This window comes from Paraphaeosphaeria sporulosa (genome assembly GCF_001642045.1).
Source record: "Paraphaeosphaeria sporulosa strain AP3s5-JAC2a unplaced genomic scaffold CC84scaffold_13, whole genome shotgun sequence".
NCBI lineage: Eukaryota > Fungi > Ascomycota > Dothideomycetes > Pleosporales > Didymosphaeriaceae > Paraphaeosphaeria > Paraphaeosphaeria sporulosa.
The window spans coordinates 347,587-367,829 of record NW_017253372.1 but is presented as its reverse complement, the minus strand read 5'-3'; the positions used below and the strand labels follow the sequence as shown (position 1 = coordinate 367,829).

General features: G+C 53.9%; 8 protein-coding genes across 8 annotated transcripts; 2 read left to right on the top strand and 6 right to left on the bottom strand.

Moving 5' to 3' along the window:
- Positions 1 to 115: 115 nt before the first annotated feature.
- Positions 116 to 1,366, bottom strand: CC84DRAFT_355470 (uncharacterized protein). Its single transcript, XM_018185882.1, has one exon. The coding sequence runs from the start codon at positions 908 to 910 to the stop codon at positions 509 to 511; it is 402 nt and encodes a 133-aa protein (XP_018030364.1). The 5' UTR covers positions 911 to 1,366; the 3' UTR covers positions 116 to 508.
- Positions 1,367 to 3,957, top strand: CC84DRAFT_355982 (3-chlorobenzoate-3,4-dioxygenase reductase subunit). The gene is made up of 3 exons (XM_018185883.1): positions 1,367 to 3,689; positions 3,756 to 3,788; positions 3,954 to 3,957. The coding sequence occupies exon 1, from the start codon at positions 1,822 to 1,824 to the stop codon at positions 3,514 to 3,516; it is 1,695 nt and encodes a 564-aa protein (XP_018030363.1). The 5' UTR covers positions 1,367 to 1,821; the 3' UTR covers positions 3,517 to 3,689; positions 3,756 to 3,788; positions 3,954 to 3,957.
- On the bottom strand, positions 3,783 to 4,063 carry CC84DRAFT_1222330 (uncharacterized protein; the record flags this gene model as incomplete). The annotated part of the gene is made up of 2 exons (XM_018183357.1): positions 3,783 to 3,858; positions 3,912 to 4,063. 2 exons carry the CDS (start codon positions 4,061 to 4,063, stop codon positions 3,783 to 3,785), a joined length of 228 nt encoding a protein of 75 aa, XP_018030362.1.
- A 4,956-nt stretch (positions 4,064 to 9,019) lies between these two features.
- CC84DRAFT_1168897 (NAD dependent epimerase/dehydratase family protein-like protein) lies at positions 9,020 to 10,275 on the bottom strand. Its single transcript, XM_018179516.1, has 2 exons — positions 9,947 to 10,275; positions 9,020 to 9,880 (listed from the first exon to the last, which is right to left on the bottom strand). Exons 1-2 carry the CDS (start codon positions 9,983 to 9,985, stop codon positions 9,236 to 9,238), a joined length of 684 nt encoding a protein of 227 aa, XP_018030361.1. The 5' UTR covers positions 9,986 to 10,275; the 3' UTR covers positions 9,020 to 9,235.
- Positions 10,276 to 10,558: 283 nt separating this feature from the next.
- Positions 10,559 to 12,471, bottom strand: CC84DRAFT_1263736 (phosphoglycerate dehydrogenase; the record flags this gene model as incomplete). The annotated part of the gene is made up of 3 exons (XM_018185255.1): positions 12,109 to 12,471; positions 11,935 to 12,063; positions 10,559 to 11,883 (listed from the first exon to the last, which is right to left on the bottom strand). Exons 1-3 carry the CDS (start codon positions 12,449 to 12,451, stop codon positions 10,559 to 10,561), a joined length of 1,797 nt encoding a protein of 598 aa, XP_018030360.1. The 5' UTR covers positions 12,452 to 12,471.
- A 262-nt stretch (positions 12,472 to 12,733) lies between these two features.
- Positions 12,734 to 14,401, bottom strand: CC84DRAFT_1168896 (glyoxylase I). Its single transcript, XM_018179515.1, has 3 exons — positions 14,037 to 14,401; positions 13,131 to 13,990; positions 12,734 to 13,078 (listed from the first exon to the last, which is right to left on the bottom strand). The coding sequence occupies exons 1-3, from the start codon at positions 14,075 to 14,077 to the stop codon at positions 13,014 to 13,016; spliced, it is 966 nt and encodes a 321-aa protein (XP_018030359.1). The 5' UTR covers positions 14,078 to 14,401; the 3' UTR covers positions 12,734 to 13,013.
- A 598-nt stretch (positions 14,402 to 14,999) lies between these two features.
- Positions 15,000 to 15,812, top strand: CC84DRAFT_1168895 (uncharacterized protein). Its single transcript, XM_018179514.1, has one exon. It carries the CDS (start codon positions 15,092 to 15,094, stop codon positions 15,593 to 15,595), a length of 504 nt encoding a protein of 167 aa, XP_018030358.1. The 5' UTR covers positions 15,000 to 15,091; the 3' UTR covers positions 15,596 to 15,812.
- CC84DRAFT_1168893 (uncharacterized protein) lies at positions 15,813 to 19,426 on the bottom strand. Its single transcript, XM_018179513.1, has one exon. The coding sequence runs from the start codon at positions 19,180 to 19,182 to the stop codon at positions 15,922 to 15,924; it is 3,261 nt and encodes a 1,086-aa protein (XP_018030357.1). The 5' UTR covers positions 19,183 to 19,426; the 3' UTR covers positions 15,813 to 15,921.
- Positions 19,427 to 20,243: the final 817 nt, after the last annotated feature.

Below are 20,243 nucleotides of genomic sequence, written 5' to 3'. Positions count from 1 at the left end.
CGTAACGGGGGCAGTATGCATTGAAGCTGGCCGTGGAACCGCCTACCGGCCATGCTATTATTTCTCTTATGGTACCGCATCTCCCACATCAGATGCGGTTCACGGTTGCTACTATTATCATCCCAAACCTTCTGAAGAAAACCATCTGGTCTCTAGACAAGACATTCAAGATGAATGTCATGGGTGTTAATAGTGAAGCCGTGGTGCTTATGTGATCATATGTCGAGGCAAGAAGGGAACTGAGGAAGGCACCCATCAACAGAGGGAGCAGTCTTTCTACTCCCGTGATCGGGCGACCAAAGTCAGTATTTGACCGACAATGGTCACGGGATTCGCAAGGGCTTTTAATTGGCTTTGGAATTGAAATGCTATCAATGCTAGACGCCAGTTATGACAGAAATCGAACATGCTCGTACATCCCCCCCTTCGCGATAGGCCAACACTCCCTGCCGCACCTACAATTCGAACATGTGACTCGAAATACTTCTATTCTCTTCCACCTTCAGACTTAGCCGCTGTGGCTCCCGCCAGCCTTGTTAGGACTTCCGCCACCGCTCTTCTTCGTCCTGATGCCCGATGACGGTCCACCCTCCTGAGCAGGTCGCGGCTTGCTGACCTCGGGATTGCCCGGGCTGACGGTTAATGGGTCAGCCTCAGCGCCATCCCCCTTTCCCTCTGCCTCTGTCGTCCGCTCCGCAGATTCAGGGCTCGTCTTGTTGGGGTTGAAGGCGGCGTCGGACGCAGCGGCGGAGTCGTCCGAGCCGGACTTGGAGTACTCATTTGATCGAGGCTTGAGCGTGTCCTTGTCTTCGGTGTCTTTCGACGCGAATCGGGGAGCGGTGGTGCTGAGGAAGCGAGGTTGCGACGCGATGACGCGAGGGGAGCCCTGGAGAAAACGGCGGGTGAACATAATTATGGTCCAGGGATTTGGTATTGACTTGGGATATGGGACGCGATTGGATGCGTGCGTTGGAGATAGAGCTATCGCAAGGAATTGTATAATTTGGAACTTGCAATGGTCGAAGGAAAGTTATGTTACAGGTGAGGTTGCGAAAGAGCTATGAGCATGTCGTGAGCATCATCTGACGTCACAGCTACGGTTGGTCCAGCCGAGGCCTTAGTCACGTGGTCATCCCGTCCTCATCCTTGCCCAATGTTGCCTGGCAATCTTCTTCCAATGTACCCTAGAGCTCTGAAGTGGCGGGTTCTTATCACTCCCGTCCTACAAACATCCAAGATGATCTATGTGAGCACGCGGAATCGGGCGCATCTCCGACGAGTTGAGCTCACCAATTTTCAACGCTAGGAGCCCCTCGCGTTCCCTCCTACCATGCTGATGCTCTCGTCACGCAATTGGCTCAACGTGGTTGAGTGCACTCGACGCACCTGCTGCAACTGGCTAGCTTTCTTACATTAGTGCTCACTGTTACGAGGCCTCTTACTGCCTAGAGGCATTCTATAAAGCTGGTCAACGTGCCTAAGATCTAGACTTCAAGTAGCTCGCAGGGCGACCGAAGAATACCGTGCATCCCTCATCCTTGAAGTAGGTGCCTCTGATCTTCCCGGCCATGGTAAGCAGCTTTCGCGTTGTCTTTTGACTGATAAGGTTCGGATGTGCTCACGCCGTTATTGGTAGACTCGAAAATCGAATGAACTGAGCGCATGCTCAGTCCCTTCTGTCGCACGGCCTCCCTAAGTTACTGCTTACATAGCTCCCACACCACGGAGACGTCCGAACCGAACAGAACATCAAGACTTCTCCCGTCCTGAAACAAGACATTATACATCCAAAGCAAAGCAAAGTCAAATATAACCATCACTATGGCCATTGCACCCATTCCATGGACACCTCCACAGCGACCTGACCCTGAAGCGTTGAAGGATCCTCCTCCTTTCGAGCCTATCCCCCTCGTTCACCTTCGTTCGGGGAAAATCCGTTCCGTCTTCAACAAAGCCGGCATGACCTCCGCCATTCACAAATCCCCTCTCGCTTTCCCAGTAACCATCGCTGTATCTGGGATCGTTGGTGATGAGCACGCCTATCTGCCCCATCGCGACCCGGACAAAGCCATTCACCACTACTCGTCGGCGCACTATTATCAATGGGCCGCTGAGATCCCTGAGAGCGCACACATCTTCAGACCAGGAGCTTTTGGCGAGAATCTGTTCAGTGACGAGCTAGACGAAACCAAGCTATGCATAGGAGACAAGGTTCGGATGGGCGGTGTGCTACTGGAGGTCAGCGAGCCACGAGCGCCTTGTTACAAGCTCAATCATCGGTTCCAGGTCAAGAACATGGCCAACAGGGTGCAGACTTTGCTGCGAAGTGGATGGTTGTATCGCGTGCTGCAGCCGGGAGTTGTGGAAGAGGGCGCGATGATTGAGCTAGTGGAGAGGGTGCATCCTGAGTGGTCTGTCGCTCGCGTCGCGTATTACCTGTTCCTCGAGAGGGATAATAAAGAGATGAACAAGGAGATTGCGGCGCTGGCTGAATTGGGCCATGACATAAAGGACAGGTTCAAGCTTAGGTTGGAGAAAAATAAGCTTGAGGACGAGGCTGGGAGGCTGTTCGGAGGGGAAGAAGAGAAGATGGACACTTGGAATGAGTATCGACTGGTCGAAAAGAGAAGGGAAACAGGCGCCATCACAGCCTTCGTCTTCGAAGCGGTGGAAGCCACGGCGGAACAGGACATCAAACCTGTGGAGCCAGGTAGCCATGTTCGCGTCAAACTAGGAGGAAAGCTGGTCAGAGCGTATTCAGTCGTGGGTGGGACAACCAAGCGTTTTGAGCTGGGCATTGCGCTCGAGGCCGAGAGTCGAGGCGGTTCGAAGTACATGCACACTGAGGCCAAGATCGACGACATCCTCACCTTCAGCCGCATTACATGTTCATTTCCTCTTGCCAAAGATGCAGACAAACATATCATCATAGCCGGAGGCATTGGCATCACGGCTTTCCTGGCTGCGGCCGAGTTCTTTCGGGCCACCAAACAAAAGTACGAACTGCATTTTGCAGTTTCTTCCGAGGTCCCTTTCGCTGCACAGATCGAAGCGCTCGGCAGTAGTGCGAAGGTTTACAACAAGTCTCTGGGCCAGCGTCTGGATCTGGGGAAGGTCATTGCTGGAGCAGACCCGACGGCACATATCTACTCTTGTGGCCCACAACGACTCATGGATGCAGTTGCCTCTGTCGCTAAAGAGCATGGCATGCCCGATCGCTCCGTTCATTTCGAGCAGTTCGTTGTAGCAACATCCGGTGACCCCTTCACAGCCGAGCTTAAGCAAAGCGGAAAGACGCTGGAGGTTGGACCCACCCAATCCCTTCTGGACGTCCTGCGAACAGTCGGGATGGACATTGACTCTTCTTGTGAGGTTGGGAACTGTGGGACTTGCAGGGTGGATGTATGCTCCGGGCGCGTAGAGCATCGTGGAACAGGTTTGGCAGACGACGAGAAGAAGGAGAGCATGCTGAGCTGCGTCAGTCGGGGGATTGGCCGGATCATCCTGGACCTCTGAGTAGTGCGGAAAACATCACCGGCGCTTCTTGTTCAATATCCAGATTCAATGAAATTTGCTGTAGCAAGCTGGTATCATACAGCCGCCCGCTCCAACGCGGGACTATGCTCCCAATCCCAAACGCCATCCCATGCCCTAAAGTATGCTCGCTCAACTGCCACCCATCTTCAATCATCCCACCTCATATTCAAAACCAACCCCTGCACTTCCTCCGCACTCAGCGGGTGTTTCCTCTTCACCTCCACCTCTCTCTCGCCTTCAAATAGTCACATGCCAACGCGACGACCGTATATCTCGGCCGCGACAGGCCATCCGAGGACTACTAATGCCATGGGGAAAACACTGCGTCATGTTAATATTACTTCCATAAAAGGTGCGGGGGTGGGAGATCGTACAATGCACCAGTGCGAGCCAGGCGTTTGGGGTACAAGCTGAAGTCTACCGGGTGCGGCTTGATGGTGACGGGGTTGCGTGCGAAGGGGTGCGGTTCGGTGAGATAGCGGGCTGCGGTGCGGAACATTGCGAACTTCTGGGTTGGGGAAGGCATGTTGTGTGTTTGCGGTGGTTGTCGAGACTTTGTGTTCTTGTTTTGGAGATGCGATTCGCTCGTGAGAGTAGAGTGGACCGATGTCTATGTTCCTTTCTAGTAGATGATTGGAGTTGCGATGCAGATGCTGAGTGGAGATGGGCTTTCACTGGCAGAGTCACACAAGGATATATACAGCATGGGGCACGAAAGACTCCTAAACGACACCGCAGGCTTTGCGCGGAGTATCGCACCACGCGAGCATCACGCCAGCCGCTGCTGTGAGGCCAGCCGATTCATTACCGCGATGAGTGTGCAGCCTTAGGCGCACACGCTGAGAAAATGCCCGTTCGGGCGAACACGCTGCGACAGCTGTGTGAGGTAAGCGGTGAGAAGACGCATTATTGGGCGATGTGCTGGGCTTTGATGACTGTGCTTGCGCGGGTGATGGGGGCGCGGTGGTGCATCGCGAGAGAGTGGTGTGATGGTGTCGTGAAGGGGCCTCGGCCGATCGGCAGCTGCCGAAACCGTGGTCAAGCGAGCGGCGCGCCTGAGAATCGCGCGATCATTTGGCAAAACCGCTGAAACATCCTTTCCAACTTGCGTTGACGTCTTTTTCATTAATGATACGAAAGCAAGCTAGATATCGACCGCAAGGCTAGACTTCTCTATGTTCTCGACACCAGCGGCTGCACATACGTTGCCCAAGAGCACGTCTGAAACTGGTGCACAAGAACCTGATCCCTCTCTCACGGAGTTCGCCGATATAGCACAACTGCTTGTGTCAAGGCATGGGACTCGACGCCTGTCGTACATACCTACAAATGGAATTGGCCAAGAACATAAGTAGACTGATGCGAACATCAGCTGGTTGTTTCTTCTGAATTTGATTCTTTACAAGGGAGCCTATCTTTCGCGTACCCAAATCCCACAACAGGGCAATATTTGCGTTGAGAAATCGAATCATCAGGCTGGTTCCGTACGAACTGCTGCTCGCTCGTTTATCTCCATGGCATAGTCGATAGGGGAGAACGTAATTGAGCAGGCTCATTTGTGCAGCAACTAAGATGCTTGCAAGCGTGGCTGACACCGAAGCGATGAAAGCTAAGATCGCAAGAGGGAAGTCGGTATGATAAGCTTTCTTGAGTCCCTAGGAAGAAGATGGAATACCGGTCTCGAAACATCGGGTGTGATAGAGACGAGCTGAGGGGCATCCATGAATGCGTACCCACCCGCAACTGACCTTGTCCGTCTGATTGCAAAATCGAGCACGAATTGGGAAGCGGGCACCCAGCGGTATCAATCTGGTGTGCGAAAACGAGGGAAATCAATGCGACTGACATGCCAGCATTGGTCCCATAAATAACAGCACTTCTGTTTAGCATTATTATGTTTTGTTGTCCAGGCTCCAGAAGTGTTTCCATCAACACGGCGGTGTCTCGCTCGTTTTCGATTCATCGTCGTTGTAATCAGACCGTTGGACATGATGGATGATCAATGGGTGTCACTTCTCTAACAATGGTCGATTGGCTCGCGAAAAGTAGGTTTGATCTCTACGAAAAGGGAAGGGAAATCTGTGATGGCATGCGGTAAATTGTAGCGACCTCACAATGGATCATATGTGGCTAACAACTCGAACGGGAAGTGCGGGGGCCATTGAACTCTTGTGCGTCCTCAAGCCACTTACTAATGTGAGCGTTGTTGCTCAGAATCAATGCGAGTCAAATTTCTAGGATTTACCTTCTTCTTCTTTTCGAGAAATGGAAGTCGTTGAAAATAGGTAGCTAGCCCTTCCCGCCAATCGACTCAGACAAGTTGAAAAGTCGTCAGTGAGTTGCTGCACGACGAAGCAGAAGGTTGTAATCAAACTCCGAACGACCAATGTCTCATCTCATACGATATGTCGATCGATTACGGAGGAGCATTTCAAAAGTCTTTTCCCACCCCCCTGGTCAACGCACGGAGCAGTGACAGGGGTAAATCGTCCCGATAACTCTCAATCAGTACAATTCAATCAGTCCTACGTACATTCTTGCCCTCTTTGTACTCATTTCCTCCCTCTAAGTCAATGATCTTTTGGATATGAATTGGGATACGTTCAATCCAGTCCTGTAACTTCTCTTGAGGTAGCTCATCCCAACACTGTTCCCACGCATGGATAGCCTGAGCTCTACTCTTTAGTGCTCCTTTCTTTGTTGTGTATCACTTCATCCAGAACCAGCAAGGCTTAATAGCGTTCAAGTTAGGTGAATTGATACACCAAAGTAACTATGCTACGTGCTCTTGACTGTACACTAAGCGTTGTACGTAGTGGTTATGAGCAGGTGCTTTATCCTAAGTATTAGGCCGTTCTTTCATGCACTCCTTTGCAAAAGGGATTAACTTTGGCCGCATAATAATTGACTAATAACGCTACTAGTTTATGCTTAAGCCTTTACCTTGTGATAACTTGCCATTCTTTTGGTTCCAATTCCATTAAGGTTTCTTGCCAGGCTTTATACGAAGACCAAGCCGCTCTATGCCTTTTTCAAGCTCCCACTTCTCTCTCATTAGAGGCTCCAACTCTACATTTAAATTATCAATCTTTTTTATAGCCTCTTCCTTCTCTTGCTTTATTTCAGGCGTCCAGTAGTGACAAGGTCCTTTCTTCTCATACGTAAAACAACCCCAGAACATGAACTCAGAGTAACCTTTCCATCTCTCACGAATACAGCTCTTAACAACAGCCTCATCAACTTTCCTCCAAACTCTATACCCTCCACGTCGATGAAGAAGTACAACAGTAGTCTCATCTATCCAAATAACATTCTTCCAATCCTCAAGAGTCCAATCTTTATGCTCAAGGCACCAAGCTAGCCTCTCCTTCCTCATCTGTTTCGTCAACCCAGGTTTCCTCGTTGGCTTTGTCTTCTTGTATCCTGCTTTTCTGAGTACTCTCCACACTGTAGAGGCTGAGATGTTTAGGCCATCTTGGCTAAGATCACCAGCAATATCAGCACAGGTTTTCTCTCTACCATAACGATCTCTTCTCACAAGGTTAACAACCTTCTCAAAAGCCTCCTGTTGTTTTGAAGGCCTCCCAGATCGTGACGCATCTTCAATATGCTTATTCTCTAATTTTATAGGCCTCACAGCAGGATCAAAGCCTCTCTTAATTACCCTTGCATAGATTGAGTTAATCGTACGCTTCTCAACACCAGTCAACCCAGTTATCTCTTGGTTTGTTTTCCCATCAGCCTTATAGGCTACAATTAAAGCACGAGTTGCAAGATCAAAGACAGGCATAATTAAATCATAGACAGAAGAAGAGGTTACAGAAGGTTCAGGTCACAGAAAGGGCACGTCATGGAATATTCGGGCCGACTTACCCCTGTCACTGCTCTGTGCGTTGACCAGGGGGGTGGGAAAAGACTTTTGAAATGCTCCTCCGTACAAGATTGCCATAGTGATTATGCGCTATGCCTGACTTGCGAATCATTTTTGCCAGCGCAAAGCATCCCTGCATGTTGTGCTTAAGCGCTTTGCCTCAACTTGCGAGTTGAAGCGGGATGATCACTCCTCAGCCGCGACCTGAGGAAGCTTGGCCCAGATACTCCACTAGGGAAGGATTTGGACACATAAACTCAGGTTACTTCGAGATACAGATTGCATGATACCATTCCAAATGCCTTCTTTCGTTTTGATTGCACCATCCGTCCACAATAAGCTGTATGCAGAGCGTTCTTACAACGAACCTCAATGACCCCGAAGAAGTGCGGTGGATCGCAGATGCCAACGCATCTGCAGTAGCGCGAACCAAACGGACCCCGAATTCAAGACTCATGGTGGCCGTGAAGGAGGAAGGCTGATCGTAGAGTCCAGGATAGCCTAGCCGACTCCTCCCAACAAGAAATTGTTCTGGGTGGTACAAGATCACATTCTAGCGACTGTACGAGTCCTCATGTTCTTTCCTTAATTCCACAAAGGTTGAAGTACAGCAAGTCTTCGAAATGTGCATCAAGATAACTCTTATCTCGAAGTCTCGTGCAGACTCAACTCACCCGCAAACACTGGTCGCAGCAAACGCAAGTACACTGTAATATCTCCTAGATTCGTAGTGCCCTATCTCCAAGTACTGACCTTCATGAAGCGAACCATAGACCATGCCGCTCCAAACAGTCAAGGGCATTTGCGGAGTGCAGTCATCCCATCAGCAGCAGCGACAAGTGCAGTACTGCCAGCTGCGACAGCAGCATAGTGCATCCAGGCCAATTCTGCCATGAGTGTAAGCTCGATCATCCTTGTGTACAAATTACGTCCACTAATCACTATCTCAGGCAGGAACGACTTTGTTCATCTCGAGGGTATGCAAACTTCTCGGGGAGCGCTTGGATTTACCGGTACCCCACGGAACGCGTTATCTGCTTCGAGGAACAACAACGGTCGCATCGCACATCTTAACTCATGCCGAGGCTGTCATACGCCGTGCTCTCTATCCCGAGAACACAATGTATCCATGTCTCAGACTAGGGAGGAGCACATAGTCGAGCTGGAATGAACTCAGATAGAGAACTATGGGAGCGTCCCCGAGCTACTTCCACAATCGCTATCCGAAGACCACTTGCTTTGTGTGACAGTGCGATGTCAGCTATGAGCGAAGTGGTCACCTCTGAATTTTCTGGTCATTGTCAAAAATCATAGAGCAGTTTTTAGTAGATCACTAAATAAAGGAACTGTGGTTGGATGCAGAGGCTTACGTTCCAAGCCGGTAGGGATGGCAAAGGACGTAACCAACCACCTTCCGAGTTTCGTCGCGATCGACTACGAAACTCGCGAGGTGATTGGGCGCCATTGGTCTACGTCATACCCAATATTCTGGCCAGAATTCGGACTAAACTCAAGTTTACCCTTTGCATCATGGCATAGTACGGTTCCAGAGCGTTCGTGTAATAACTCGGATATCCATCGCGTCCCGTCACGTCTCACATTCGGCATTGTGAAGTTCGATGGTTGTACATAATCCAGTCTAGGCATACTGCAACGAAATAACGGAATAGACATATTATACTCCCACGCTATCAGCAAGTTGCCGGGTTAGGTATCACAGCCCGAATGGACCTATCAGCGCATCCCACTGATTCATCCTCGTTAACATCCGTCTCCTGTGACTTGTACGCATTCGTATCCTTCTACCGCCGTCGACCCCACTCCCACTCACTCCTTGCCCAACTTCTCAATCTCCCCCTGCCCAATCTCCCACACACCGGCCTCCCTCTGTCCCTCCACACACTTCAACCCCGCAACAACAGCAGCCTTCCCGATGACCCCCGCATCGTTGACCCAGAAATCCGTCAGTTTGGGACTAACCTTGTTCATCCAGCCCGCCAACGTCCTCAGCGCCGCCTCAGCCGGCCTCGACTCGTCCCTCGCGCCCTGAATCAGGCCCGGCCTCAGAATAACCGTGTGCTTGAACCCCAGTGCCTTGACCTTGTCCTCCAACTCCCCCTTCATCTTCGGATACGCCATCATACTCGCTGAATTCGCGCCGCCCGACGAGATCAGCACGTAGCACTCGACGCCCGCCTCCTTCGCCGCCTGCGCGAGCGACAAGTTGAGATCGACGTCGATCTTGCGCTGCGCGTCGACGCTGCCGGCGGCGCCGCGCGTGGTGCCCAGGCCCGAGAAGAAGATCTTGGGGGACGACTCCTTGGGGAACTGCGCGGGCCAGTCGTCGGTGGAGGCGCTGGGGATGTGGAAGAGCTTTGGGGAGGCGCTGGGGTTGGGCGGGGCGCGGCGGGCGTAGGCGTAGACGGAGGAGATGGAGGGGTGCGCGAGGAGCGTGGAGAGGATGTGCGAGCCCTGAGGTGCGGGTTAGAGAGGTGCGGAGGGTGAGGCGCGGAGAGGCGCATGGGGAGGGAGAGGTACGACGAGGCCGGTGCTGCCGGCGAGAGCGACAGTTGTCATTTTTGCAGAGGCGATGGTCTGAGTGGATATGAGGGTCGCTGTCAACTATTGAGGTGATAGACGTTCAGTCTATGTTGGCTATAAATGCGATCAATGGTGTCGATGTCTTCAATGCGGTGGTGAGTTTCGTCCGTTGCGCGCAAACGTCATGCGCGGACCCCTGCCAACGCAGCGGCGATAACAAAGAACGGCCGAGGCATCTTCAGCCTGCGCTTCGTACTAACTACATGGCTTCACGATTACTGAGATAAGTACCACGATGTGGATTGCGCCGAGGATAAGGACGAAAGTAGGAAGATGAAGATGGCAGGAGGATGCAGCTCCCTGCCAGCATAGAGGGCGGTATGCGGCAGCCAATCACCAATGTCATGCTCCACACTCTTGTACGACTAGGTGACAACCACCTGGAGCAGGGAATCTAGTTGCGTAAAATTATCGAGGCCACTTGATGTGAGTAATCATTTACGTCCGAGTGATATCAACATTGCAATGCGCACCTACAGACTCATGTCTTTCTGGAGGTCAAGGCGAAGTCCGAACACTGCATACTTTTGAATATCCAAATAATGCCTTCTACAACACGACCAAACTCGCCTCCAACGCCCCCTCCTCACTAATTAGCCCCTTTCTCACCGCCTCCGTAACTTCTCCCTCAACCCCAAGTATCATGAGCGCCTCTTTACTTCCGCTTCCCTCCTCCTCGTCCGCATCATGCAACGGCGCTACATTCATAAACTTGATGTTGACACCAGCCTTCCCCAACAAGTTGCCCACATACCCGATCTTGCCGACGGAGTCGAAGTTGCGGCAGATCAGCAGCGTGCCCTGGGGGACAAACTCGCCGCTGAACCGGTCCAACCGTGAGATGAATGGTTTGTTGCCTGAAACGAAGCCTTGGATGACTTGCTCCGAAGTCTCCTTCGCTGGAGCCTGGGTATTGGGAGTGAGCTGCGCCTGGCCGGTAGCTGGCGGCTGGGCCTGCGGTACGCGCGAGGAGAGTGGGCTAGCTGAACGTCCCTGGCGCGCCTGCGACGAGGAGCGGCTGGCACGAGCGCGCAGCGTGATGAAACTCGAGTACGGTTTAGCATCCACGTTCTCACGGCTGCGCTGTTCGTTGATGAGGATGCCGCGCTCCTTTGCCACTAGTTCCGCGTTCACAATGTTAATGTTTAGTGTTTCGCTGATGGGGGAGAGCAGGCCTTTTACGAGGGCAGCGAAGAGGGGCTTGGTGGTGTTGAGCTCGGCCAGTGCGCCTTCATAGGTAATGTCGAATGTGGTGCGGAAGCTGGCGGCGTTCACTTTGCCCGAGTAGTGCTGGGTGTACAGGGAGCCCATCTTTTCGAGGAGCGTGACGAAAGGCTGGAGGGTGCGGTACTCTTCTGGGAGAATGATGGGTGCATTGACGGCTGAGCGAGGGAGCTCGCCGGAGAGAATGGAGACGACTTGCTCGCAGACGTCGATGGAGACGTTTTCTTGGGCTTCTTTGGTACTGGCTCCGAGATGTGGTGTTGCAACGACTTTTGGGTGCGCGATGAGGCGACTCGCTGATGAGTCGGCCTCTGGAGGCTCAGAAGTCCACACGTCGATCCCGGCGCCCGCGATCGTGCCAGCGTCTAGGGCTTCCACGAGGGCATCTTCGTCGATCATACCTCCTCTTGCAACATTCAAGATTCGTGCTGTAGGCTTCATCGTGGCTAGCTCGGCTCTGGAAATCATGCCCTTGGTAGACGCAATCAGTGGGGTGTGAAGAGTCAGGAAATCGGCTTGTGTGAGGAGGTCGGCCAGGTTGGGTAGTAAGGTCACTGATGCTGCTGTTGCCAGGTTCTCGTTTGCGTATGGGTCGTAGGCGATCAATCGCATACCGAAGCCATTGGCGATCCGAGCTACGGTGAGACCCACTGACATTGTTAGTGATTCTTGTTCTTATGGTCATCTTTTGTGAGTGTTACCCTTGCCCAGCCCAACGATCGCCAGGGTCTTTCCCTTTGCTTCAATACCCGTCAGGCGGCTTCGTTCCCATTTCCCAGCCTTGATGCTCTGACTCGCATCTGCCACGTTCCGAGCCACTGCCATCAGGACTTCGACTGTCAGTACGTCTTCAAGCCCACATCAGGTCTACTCACGAGCAATGGTATGTTCGGCAGCGGCATTGATATTCCCACTCGGCGAATTGACGACAATGATACCCAACGACGTCGCAGTCTTGACATCGACATTGTCGACACCAACGCCAGCCCTCGCTACAACCTTCAGCTTCTTTGCAGCCCCCAGCAGCTCCGCCGTAACCTTTGTCTCGCTCCTCACGATCAACGCTTCATACTGTCCAATAATCTCTTTCAGCTGCTCTGCGCTAAGTCCCTTCCTCTCATCTACCTCGAAGCTCTCCTTTAGCAGCGCCAGGCCATCCGGCGAAACCTTCTCCGGGATGAGAATCTTGGGGCGAGTGTTGTACGTCTCGATGGCCATGCTGAAGGCAAATGCTGAAGTGAGAGGGAGGAATGGTTTTGGAGTGTCACTGGCGATGTTAAGAGGTGATAAGTCAAGACATGGCACGACGTTTTGCGCTTGAACACGTCGACCAGATACGCATCCGGCAGCAGGTCCGCAGTCGGCCGCGGGAATGCATATGCGCTTCATCAGCTGCTGCGCTTTGTATATGGACGCTTGCTGAATGCGGTAAAGGAAGCTACCCCGCCCCCGCAAACCCCACGGATTACGCCACTGCCCTTGTCAAAAGGAGCGCCAGCGGTCCTGCGAGTGGGGTGTTTGCAATGTTAGTTTGTCGATGTTATGTGTTTTGCCACGGACGCGATGTGTGAGCGAAGCCGGCGGCACGTGAGTTTGAAGCGTGAAATGCAATGCGTTGTGTAGACGCCCAGGAGGATGAACGAATCTGCGTTATGTATGCACTTTATCTACTACTTACGCACTTGTGGTGTTTTGTGGTAAGATGTATTTACGTTGGTTGGCGCGGATTGCGCTGTTGAGATGCCATCTGGGGCTTGGGACGGCTTCGTACGCTGTTGCCTTACCAGTTGGACCGCTGCTTCAACTTCTCGTTCTGCACAACTTCGATCCAGTAACCATCGGGATCTGAGAACAACGTCAGTAACCTAGCACTGCAATTGACATAACGATGACATACCCAGCACGAACGCAATGTTCTTCATGCGGCCGTCCGTCAGCCTCTTCTTCCAGTTGACGCCCTTCTCTTCGAACCGTGCGCACGCTGCATCCAGATCGTCGACCGAAACACAGATGTGGCCGAAGCCTTGCGGCTCATCATTGCCGTTGTGGTACTTGAAGTTGGCGTCCTTCTCGGTACCGTAGTTCCACGTCAGCTCGAGCAGACCCTCGTGGTCGGCCGTCGCACTGACACCTTCGGGTGCAGAGTCGTTTGCCGGCGCGCCGTAGCCGAGGAAGTACAGGTTGAAGCCGTTCTTCTCGTTCTCCGAGGTGCGCTTGAGCTGCATGCCCATGATGTCCTTGTAGAAGGCCAGAGACTTGTCCGCATCCTTGACACGGATCATGGTATGGTTCATGCGGTATGTGCCCACGTCCGTCTCCTTCTCCTTCTCGGTCTGCTCCAGCGGCTTCTGTCCGATGACCTCGACCCAGTAACCGTCCGGGTCCAGCACGAAGGCGATGTGGCGCATCCTACCGTCGCTCAGTTTCTTCTGGAACTTGTAGCCTGCATCCTCGAGGCGCTGGCACGCAGCCTGCAGGTTGTCGACCGAGATGCACAGATGGCCAAAGCCGCGGTGGGGCTCCTGGTTGCCGTTTGCGATCTTGTAGTTGGGGTCGTCCTCGGTGCCGTAGTTGTGGGTCAGCTCGACGATGCCCTCGCGGTCGGTCCAGTGGTTCGCGTGCGACACGGCTTTCGGGCTGTCGTAGGCGAGGAAGTACAGGTCGAACTTCGCGTCGGGGTTGGGCAGCTTCTGGAGGAGCTTCATGCCCAGGAACTCGTAGAACTCGACCGAGCGCTTGGGATCCTTGATCCGGATCCTGGCCTGTTAGCAGGTACAATGCGACGCGCACCGAGCCTTCTTACATGGAGTGGTTAAGCTTGTAGCGTGTCGGATCGGTCGCCATGGTTGCGAGGGCCCTGAGGAAGGTGCTTGATGGGGTGTACTTGGATGCGCGGGCCGTGAACGGGCTTGAGACTGGTGTTCGTGCGACTATGCGACGCAGGAAGAGCATGAACTGCAATGTGGAGGAGATCTGGAGCAATTGAGACGGGCGGGGATTTTATTTGGTGGTGACGTCGACTCGAAGCTGTTGCCGCTGCCCCTCGCCCATGTGGGGAGCTCTGCGCGACGACCTGGCACTCTTTGCTATTCTGGCATAGCATCGTCACCGTCGCGCGCTTCCGCAACACAAAACAAGGCATCTCACGCTGCGACCTAGGAAACACGTCGTAGTAGCCATGCATGTTCTTCCTGCACTTCCAACAGCTGTTCCTTCCTCGAGCGCTCGGCGCTGCTGTCCACGTGATACGGCCCGAGCTGACCCCTGTCGCCAATAGCGCGCCGGGCTTGTCCTCCGCCATGGCTCCGTTCTAATCGCAACATCATGCTGCAGTCGGTATACGCTCTTTGCACACGCAGCTTTCCGTCCTTTGCTTCTGCTATGCTCTCTGCTCGTTGAGATCCACATATTCAGCTCCAGGGCCCGTCTACGTGTCGTCGACGTGGCGGGACCTCAGCGCACGGATATAAATCTCGAGGGGTGAAATCGAGACGCTTTAGGTAGGTATTCGCATGCCCTAGGCTGCAGAGCACCACCAGTCAGCTGCAGTATGCTGCGGACTGCACTGCACTCCATTTTACCTTCATGCCCAAACAGTTTCTTTTATCTTTGTCATCAATGTCTCTCGGATTTTCTTACGTCTCCAATCCAAACGGTCACCCGTCTTACCTCTCCGCTTAGACTAACATGCCAAAGTCTCCGCCCGTCGCCATGCTCAACGCCCTCAAGCTCAGCGAGCTGCTGAACAAGAACACGCACCCCAGCCTCTACCCGCGCCTCTTGTCAGTGCCTCCCACCCAGTCCACACAACACCACATGCTTCCTCCCCACGAGCACCCACTCACATGACCCAGCGTAATGTCCCCCAACGGCACTCTCATGGCCTACACGACCCCTATTGACATCCGCGACCTCCGCGACCAAGCTGCCCTCATCTCCATGGCCTGGAAAGACCACGCCGCCAAATACCCTCCCCCCTCCGACCCTTCCCCCCCAGACCAGCTCGAAACTCTCACCATCGAAACCGCAAACAACAACATCATCGCCCGTGCCATCCAGCCCTCTCTGCTCCTGGTTCTCGTCGGCGGCGTTCCCCCCTCTCGGAAACAGGTCTTCAAAATCACGCCCGAGGCGCGCGGCGAGGCGAGGTATCCGGCGGAGGGAGGGGAGGAGGGGACGGAGCCGGTCGTGGGCAGTGGGAAGGCGGCGAGCGTGCTGAGTACGATGAGCACGAGGGAGAAGGATGTCAAGGGGGGTGCGCTGCACATTCAGCGGAAGAAGATCGATGCGTTGACGGAGTATCTGCGGAGGGATTTCGATGCCAAAGGGTTTGTTATGCCGGATGATGCGGGGTTTTCGTGAGGATTGGGCGGGCCCTGGGATGGGATGTTGATAGCGTGGGCGCTCATGGATACGGTGTTTTCCTTGGCTTTTCATCGCGAGGCGATGGGATGGAACGGTATGTGCGATAGGTGTAGAGTATGTTCTGTTTCCGTACAAGACTGTTGGGGGCGGGGTTTGGTGTTTATGCAACTGGTTTCTGTAATACATATTCTATTCCGAACCAACAGTGACGCCAAGTATAGGCACTCTTACTGAATAATGAACCGGAGCACGATACAGAGAGTAAGATGAAAGATCAAAAATTCATTAGTCTATACCCCAACACCACGCTAGTTACCAAACACCTAGTAAACCTCAAGCACATACCGCCCTTCGTCCTTGAGCGTCTCAATCTCCCTTCTGCTATCCACCTTCTTCGGCTTCTCCTCCCCATTCCTCACGCTCTTCGCACGATGCTCCACCTCTACCGCCTCCTGCAGCACCTCCGTGACATCTGGCACAGGCCACGTCGGACCGCAGAGGTAGAAGCTACCCTCGTTCTGGAGGTACGAGCGCCTGATGTCGCCGAGGCTCTGCCGCATGCGGTCCTGGATGTAAATCTTCTCAGGCTGGTCACGCGAGAACGCGCGGCCGAGTAGCGTGATGATGCCCGCGGCCTGGTACGCCTCCCACTCCTCGCCGTAGAGGTACTCCTCGCGCTGGTGGCGGGACCCCATGTACAGGAGGACCTCGCCGATCTCGTGGCCCTGCTGTTTTTGGTAGGCGCGCTCCTGGACGAAGGCGCGGAAGGGCGCAAGACCGGTTCCGAGACCCGCCATGATGAGGGGCGCGGTGGTCTTGGCGGGGAGCTTCATGACGGAGGGCTTGACGGAGACGGTGACGGGGGTGCCGGATTTGAGGCCATTGAGGAAGCGCGTGGCCTGACCGAAGCGGTCGCGGCCCTGAGGGTCGACCCAGTTGACGGTAACGATGAGGAGGGAGACCGAGTTGGGAGTGACGTGCTGGGAGGAGGCGATGGAGTACTCGCGGCGCTTCATCGGGCTGACAATGCGAACAATGTCGTGGAATGAAGGATGCGCTGACTTGAATTCGAGCAGGATGTCTGCATAGGTGATCGTGTCCACTTCGGCGCGACGCTTGAACTCAGTGGCACCTTCAGGGCTGATGACGGCGAGAAGCTTCCTCTTCTCGTCGGCGTCATCAGCGAACTCTGCAAGTGCTTCATAGAAGCGCTTGGGCGGGCGGCCGAAGATGTCAACGTTCTGAAGAAGAGACTGGTACACAGTGCGGTTGACCAGGACATCTGGGTCGTCGCGAGACGGGACTTCGACGATCTCTTCTGGGTTGAGGCCGTACCACTTGATGAAGTTCTCAACCTCAACCTTGTCGTTTTCTGCGTGGATGCCGAGCGCCTCGCCGATCGCGTACGTAAGACCAGAGGTCCCCAGATCGAACTCAATGTGGAAGATATTACGATCATAAGTGATGGGCGTAAGACGGCGGCGCTCCTTGACAGTGACGACGTGGGTCTTGACACCCAAATCAGGACGAAGCGCGGTCTCGACTCCAAAGGCTTCCTTGAAAGCGAACCCCTTGGCCGCGACCTTCCAATCGCGGAGGTATGTCGGTGGATCGGTCTCGATGCGGTCAAAGGCAGAGAAGCTGTTGACGTTGATGTCGGAAGGAAGCTGAATCGGCTCCACTTCTTCCTCAGGAGTGGACCAAGAAACGGGGCACTCGATCTCGCGAAGTGCGGTTTCAAGTTCGCTCACCAGCTTCTCCAGTGTCTCCTGGTTGCCGTTGATAGCGGCCAATTTGGAGAGGCCAGAGGTGAGGATATCTTCGCGCGCAACCTTCAAGAAAGCCAGCTGGGTAAGGTACACTTCCAAAGAAGGATCCTGAGACACGCTCTCGGACAGAGTCGGGTCGAGAATGAAGAGCTCGACGTCCTTACCCACAATAGCCTTGCGCAGAGCGGGGGAAAGCTTCTTCTCGATGTCTTCATCCTTGACGCCAGGCAGCTTGATGATCATGGAGCTGTCGGCCTTGACGCTGTTCAGGATGTCGAACTCCTTCAGAAGAGATTCATTACCAACGAAGGTAACGTCTGCCTGCTCCACGGAGTAGGGGGCCTCGATGGTGTAGTCAGCATTGCGGATGTCCGTGCGGACAGTGCCGCCACGGACAAGGTTGTCGTGACCAGCGCGCACAAAGACGTTCTTAGCGGAATCGGAAGAGAAGAGTTTCCCGAGCACGACGGGAGCATCCGCGGCCGGAGATTCGTCCAAATCCCAGAAAGTGTATTGCTTGACGTCCGCGGTATTGAGAATATCGACGTAAGAGCGAACCTCCTCCGACTGGGTTTTCTCGCCGTATGTCTGCTGGAACACGTCCAGAATGTTGCTGGGAGTCCAGACCTGCTCGCGCGAGTACTTGATGTCGGTTACTTCCACATTACGGTCGAAGGCAAATTGAATGGTCGCAAAGACATCAGAGTAGAGACGAGAGCTCTCAGCGGGATCGAAAACGGCAGCCTCGTCCTTGACTTGACCGAGCACTGCGACGTTCCTGGTACTCTTGGGAAGCACTTCAAGGAAGGCCTCCTCAACGAATGGGCGGTACACGCGGACGTTGATCACACCCAGCTTATCGCCGTCCTTGGCGAGTGCGTTTGCAACCTGTGCAGTCAGGGAAGCCTCCACGGTACCGAAAACGACCAGCACGCTTTCCGGTTCCTCGTGACCGTAGTAGTCGAATAGGCGGTAGTCCTCGCCAAGCTCATCGTTGAAAGCTTGCAGGAGACGCACGACACGTCCGGCGTTGTCCGAGTGCTTCTTGTCCACCTCTGAAACAGCCTTGAGGACAGCCTGGTAGCTGTTGTTGAGTCTGCTTTGGTCTAGAGTGTCTACCAATCGTGCGGTCTCGCGTCCAACACTGATGCCATCGTAGGTATGGATGGTAGGAATGATGCTTGACAGAAGGGTGGCGAAAAGCGCCATGTGCTGAGTCTCAAAGACAGAGGGGCTGCACACAAGGCCGAGACCTAAGTCCTCCGCAATGGTCAAGGAAGTGACATAGTCGCTGACGAGCCCAGCAGCGGAGTTGGCGGTGTAGTCGACAGCGGCAACATGGGCAGTAAGCGGGTTCGCGACCGAGTAGAGGAGCGCTAGCTGGTCGAGCGCAGGGCGGAGGTAGTGCAGTGTCGCGGACGAGGCGACAATAGACTGGGGAATATGGCGCTTCTTCAGGTCGAAGTCCTTGGAGAACATGTATCCGAGAGCAATGGAGCCAGCGCCATTCCTCGTCTCAAGTGATTGCACGCCCGTCTGGTAGCCGAACGCGTTCTTGTCACCATTCTCTTGCCATGACTTGATCGCCACATCCAAGTCAAAACCCTCCGCCGAGTATGCGAATATCTTGTCGGAGAGCGTGTAGGCAACCTGCTGGACCAGAGCCTGGGCGGTCAGGTAGGTGGGGCCACTGATCGAGTCGAGGGAGAGGTCTTGCCCAAAAGGCAGGCTTGAAGACTTCTGGGTGAAGGTCTTGGGCTGGTCCTTGTGGGCTTCGGCGCCAGGGCCGGCAGATTCGGTCTGCTGGAAATGCATCTTGAGGTCAAGACGCGCCCGATGAATTGGCTTCCTGAGAACCAATCTAGGCAGCTTGTAAGTAGAGGGAAAGAAGTTAGGTTCTTCCGCAGGCTTCACGGAGGGAAGGCGTGAAGGTGGCTACAAGACGACCAAAGTCGCGCCCTCAGGGCGACATCGGCACAAAGACTGCCGAGGAGCAACTGGAGAACGCAATCGACTGGAGACGACATGATTGGCCTGGTCCGACGCTGTTGATTATTCTGCCCTCGCGTCGAACATTTTTTGTTATTAGCGTCGAGCACGCCATCATCTTGGCGTGGAGTTGGCCAGCGCGCGGGGATCTCGCGGGGCTCGGAGATCGGACGGCCAGCAGCCCCTGCTAGTGCGTTCGGTTGCAGTTGCTGGCGAGCTGTCTTCGTCCCGCCAAGGAACACGTTCACGCATGATGTATGCGGGCACAAGCCTTTCAATCATGTTGTGCAGCTTCGTTCTTTGAGAACCGCCTGATGCCACTGGAAGGAGTCGTGGTCTCGATTGACCAAGCTGCGCTCAATATTACACAATTCACCAGTGCCTTGCGAAAAGAGACTCATATACTGTTTCACTACGCTTCAAAAACACAAGCCTACGTTGTTGGGTTGAAAGTTTGGTTACTGCATTGCTCCTGCTGGGGTAGTATAGAGTACTCGTTTCCGTCTTGACCCCTACGTGACCGCAGCCATTCGCTCGAGTGTGGGACTAATTGATCATCATCGCAAACGCCAAAAGTTCCGTGTGAAGGGGTCTCTAGGAGGATTTCTCAAAGGTCCAGCCTCAGCTGCCGCGTACTGTCTGGCATCCCAGCAGCGAACAACCAGGGCCCGCTACCTACAAGTGCCTGGGGAACCTGCCCGCCGACCAAACAACGAGATGCTTCGTTGAAAGAAAGTTCAGCACGGGCTGATTCGGTGGTCTGCCGGAAGTTGGAAGTCCTGGGAATACTTGAGATTGCTGACAGGCCTCGAGAAAGTTCTTGAAAGCTTCTGTGTGACTTTTTCGATCCTACCAGGTCGACACGAGATGAACAACCTTCTGAAAAT

Excerpts from the sequence above, each read along its gene's own strand:
- CC84DRAFT_355982 (XM_018185883.1), top strand. The coding sequence starts at position 1,822 with ATGGCCATTGCACCCATTCCATGGACACCTCCACAGCGACCTGACCCT.
- CC84DRAFT_1168896 (XM_018179515.1), bottom strand. The coding sequence starts at position 14,077 with ATGGCGACCGATCCGACACGCTACAAGCTTAACCACTCCAT. Across the intron at positions 13,991-14,036 it reads TACAAGCTTAACCACTCCAT|GATCCGGATCAAGGATCCCA; the intron begins GTAAGAAGGCTC and ends CTAACAGGCCAG. Across the intron at positions 13,079-13,130 it reads GAACATTGCGTTCGTGCTGG|ATCCCGATGGTTACTGGATC; the intron begins GTATGTCATCGT and ends CGTTGTTCTCAG.
- CC84DRAFT_1168893 (XM_018179513.1), bottom strand. The coding sequence starts at position 19,182 with ATGCATTTCCAGCAGACCGAATCTGCCGGCCCTGGCGCCGAAGCCCAC.
- CC84DRAFT_1168895 (XM_018179514.1), top strand. The coding sequence starts at position 15,092 with ATGTCCCCCAACGGCACTCTCATGGCCTACACGACCCCTATTGACATC.
- CC84DRAFT_355470 (XM_018185882.1), bottom strand. The coding sequence starts at position 910 with ATGTTCACCCGCCGTTTTCTCCAGGGCTCCCCTCGCGTCATCGCGTCG.
- CC84DRAFT_1168897 (XM_018179516.1), bottom strand. The coding sequence starts at position 9,985 with ATGACAACTGTCGCTCTCGCCGGCAGCACCGGCCTCGTC. Across the intron at positions 9,881-9,946 it reads CCGGCAGCACCGGCCTCGTC|GGCTCGCACATCCTCTCCAC; the intron begins GTACCTCTCCCT and ends CCCGCACCTCAG.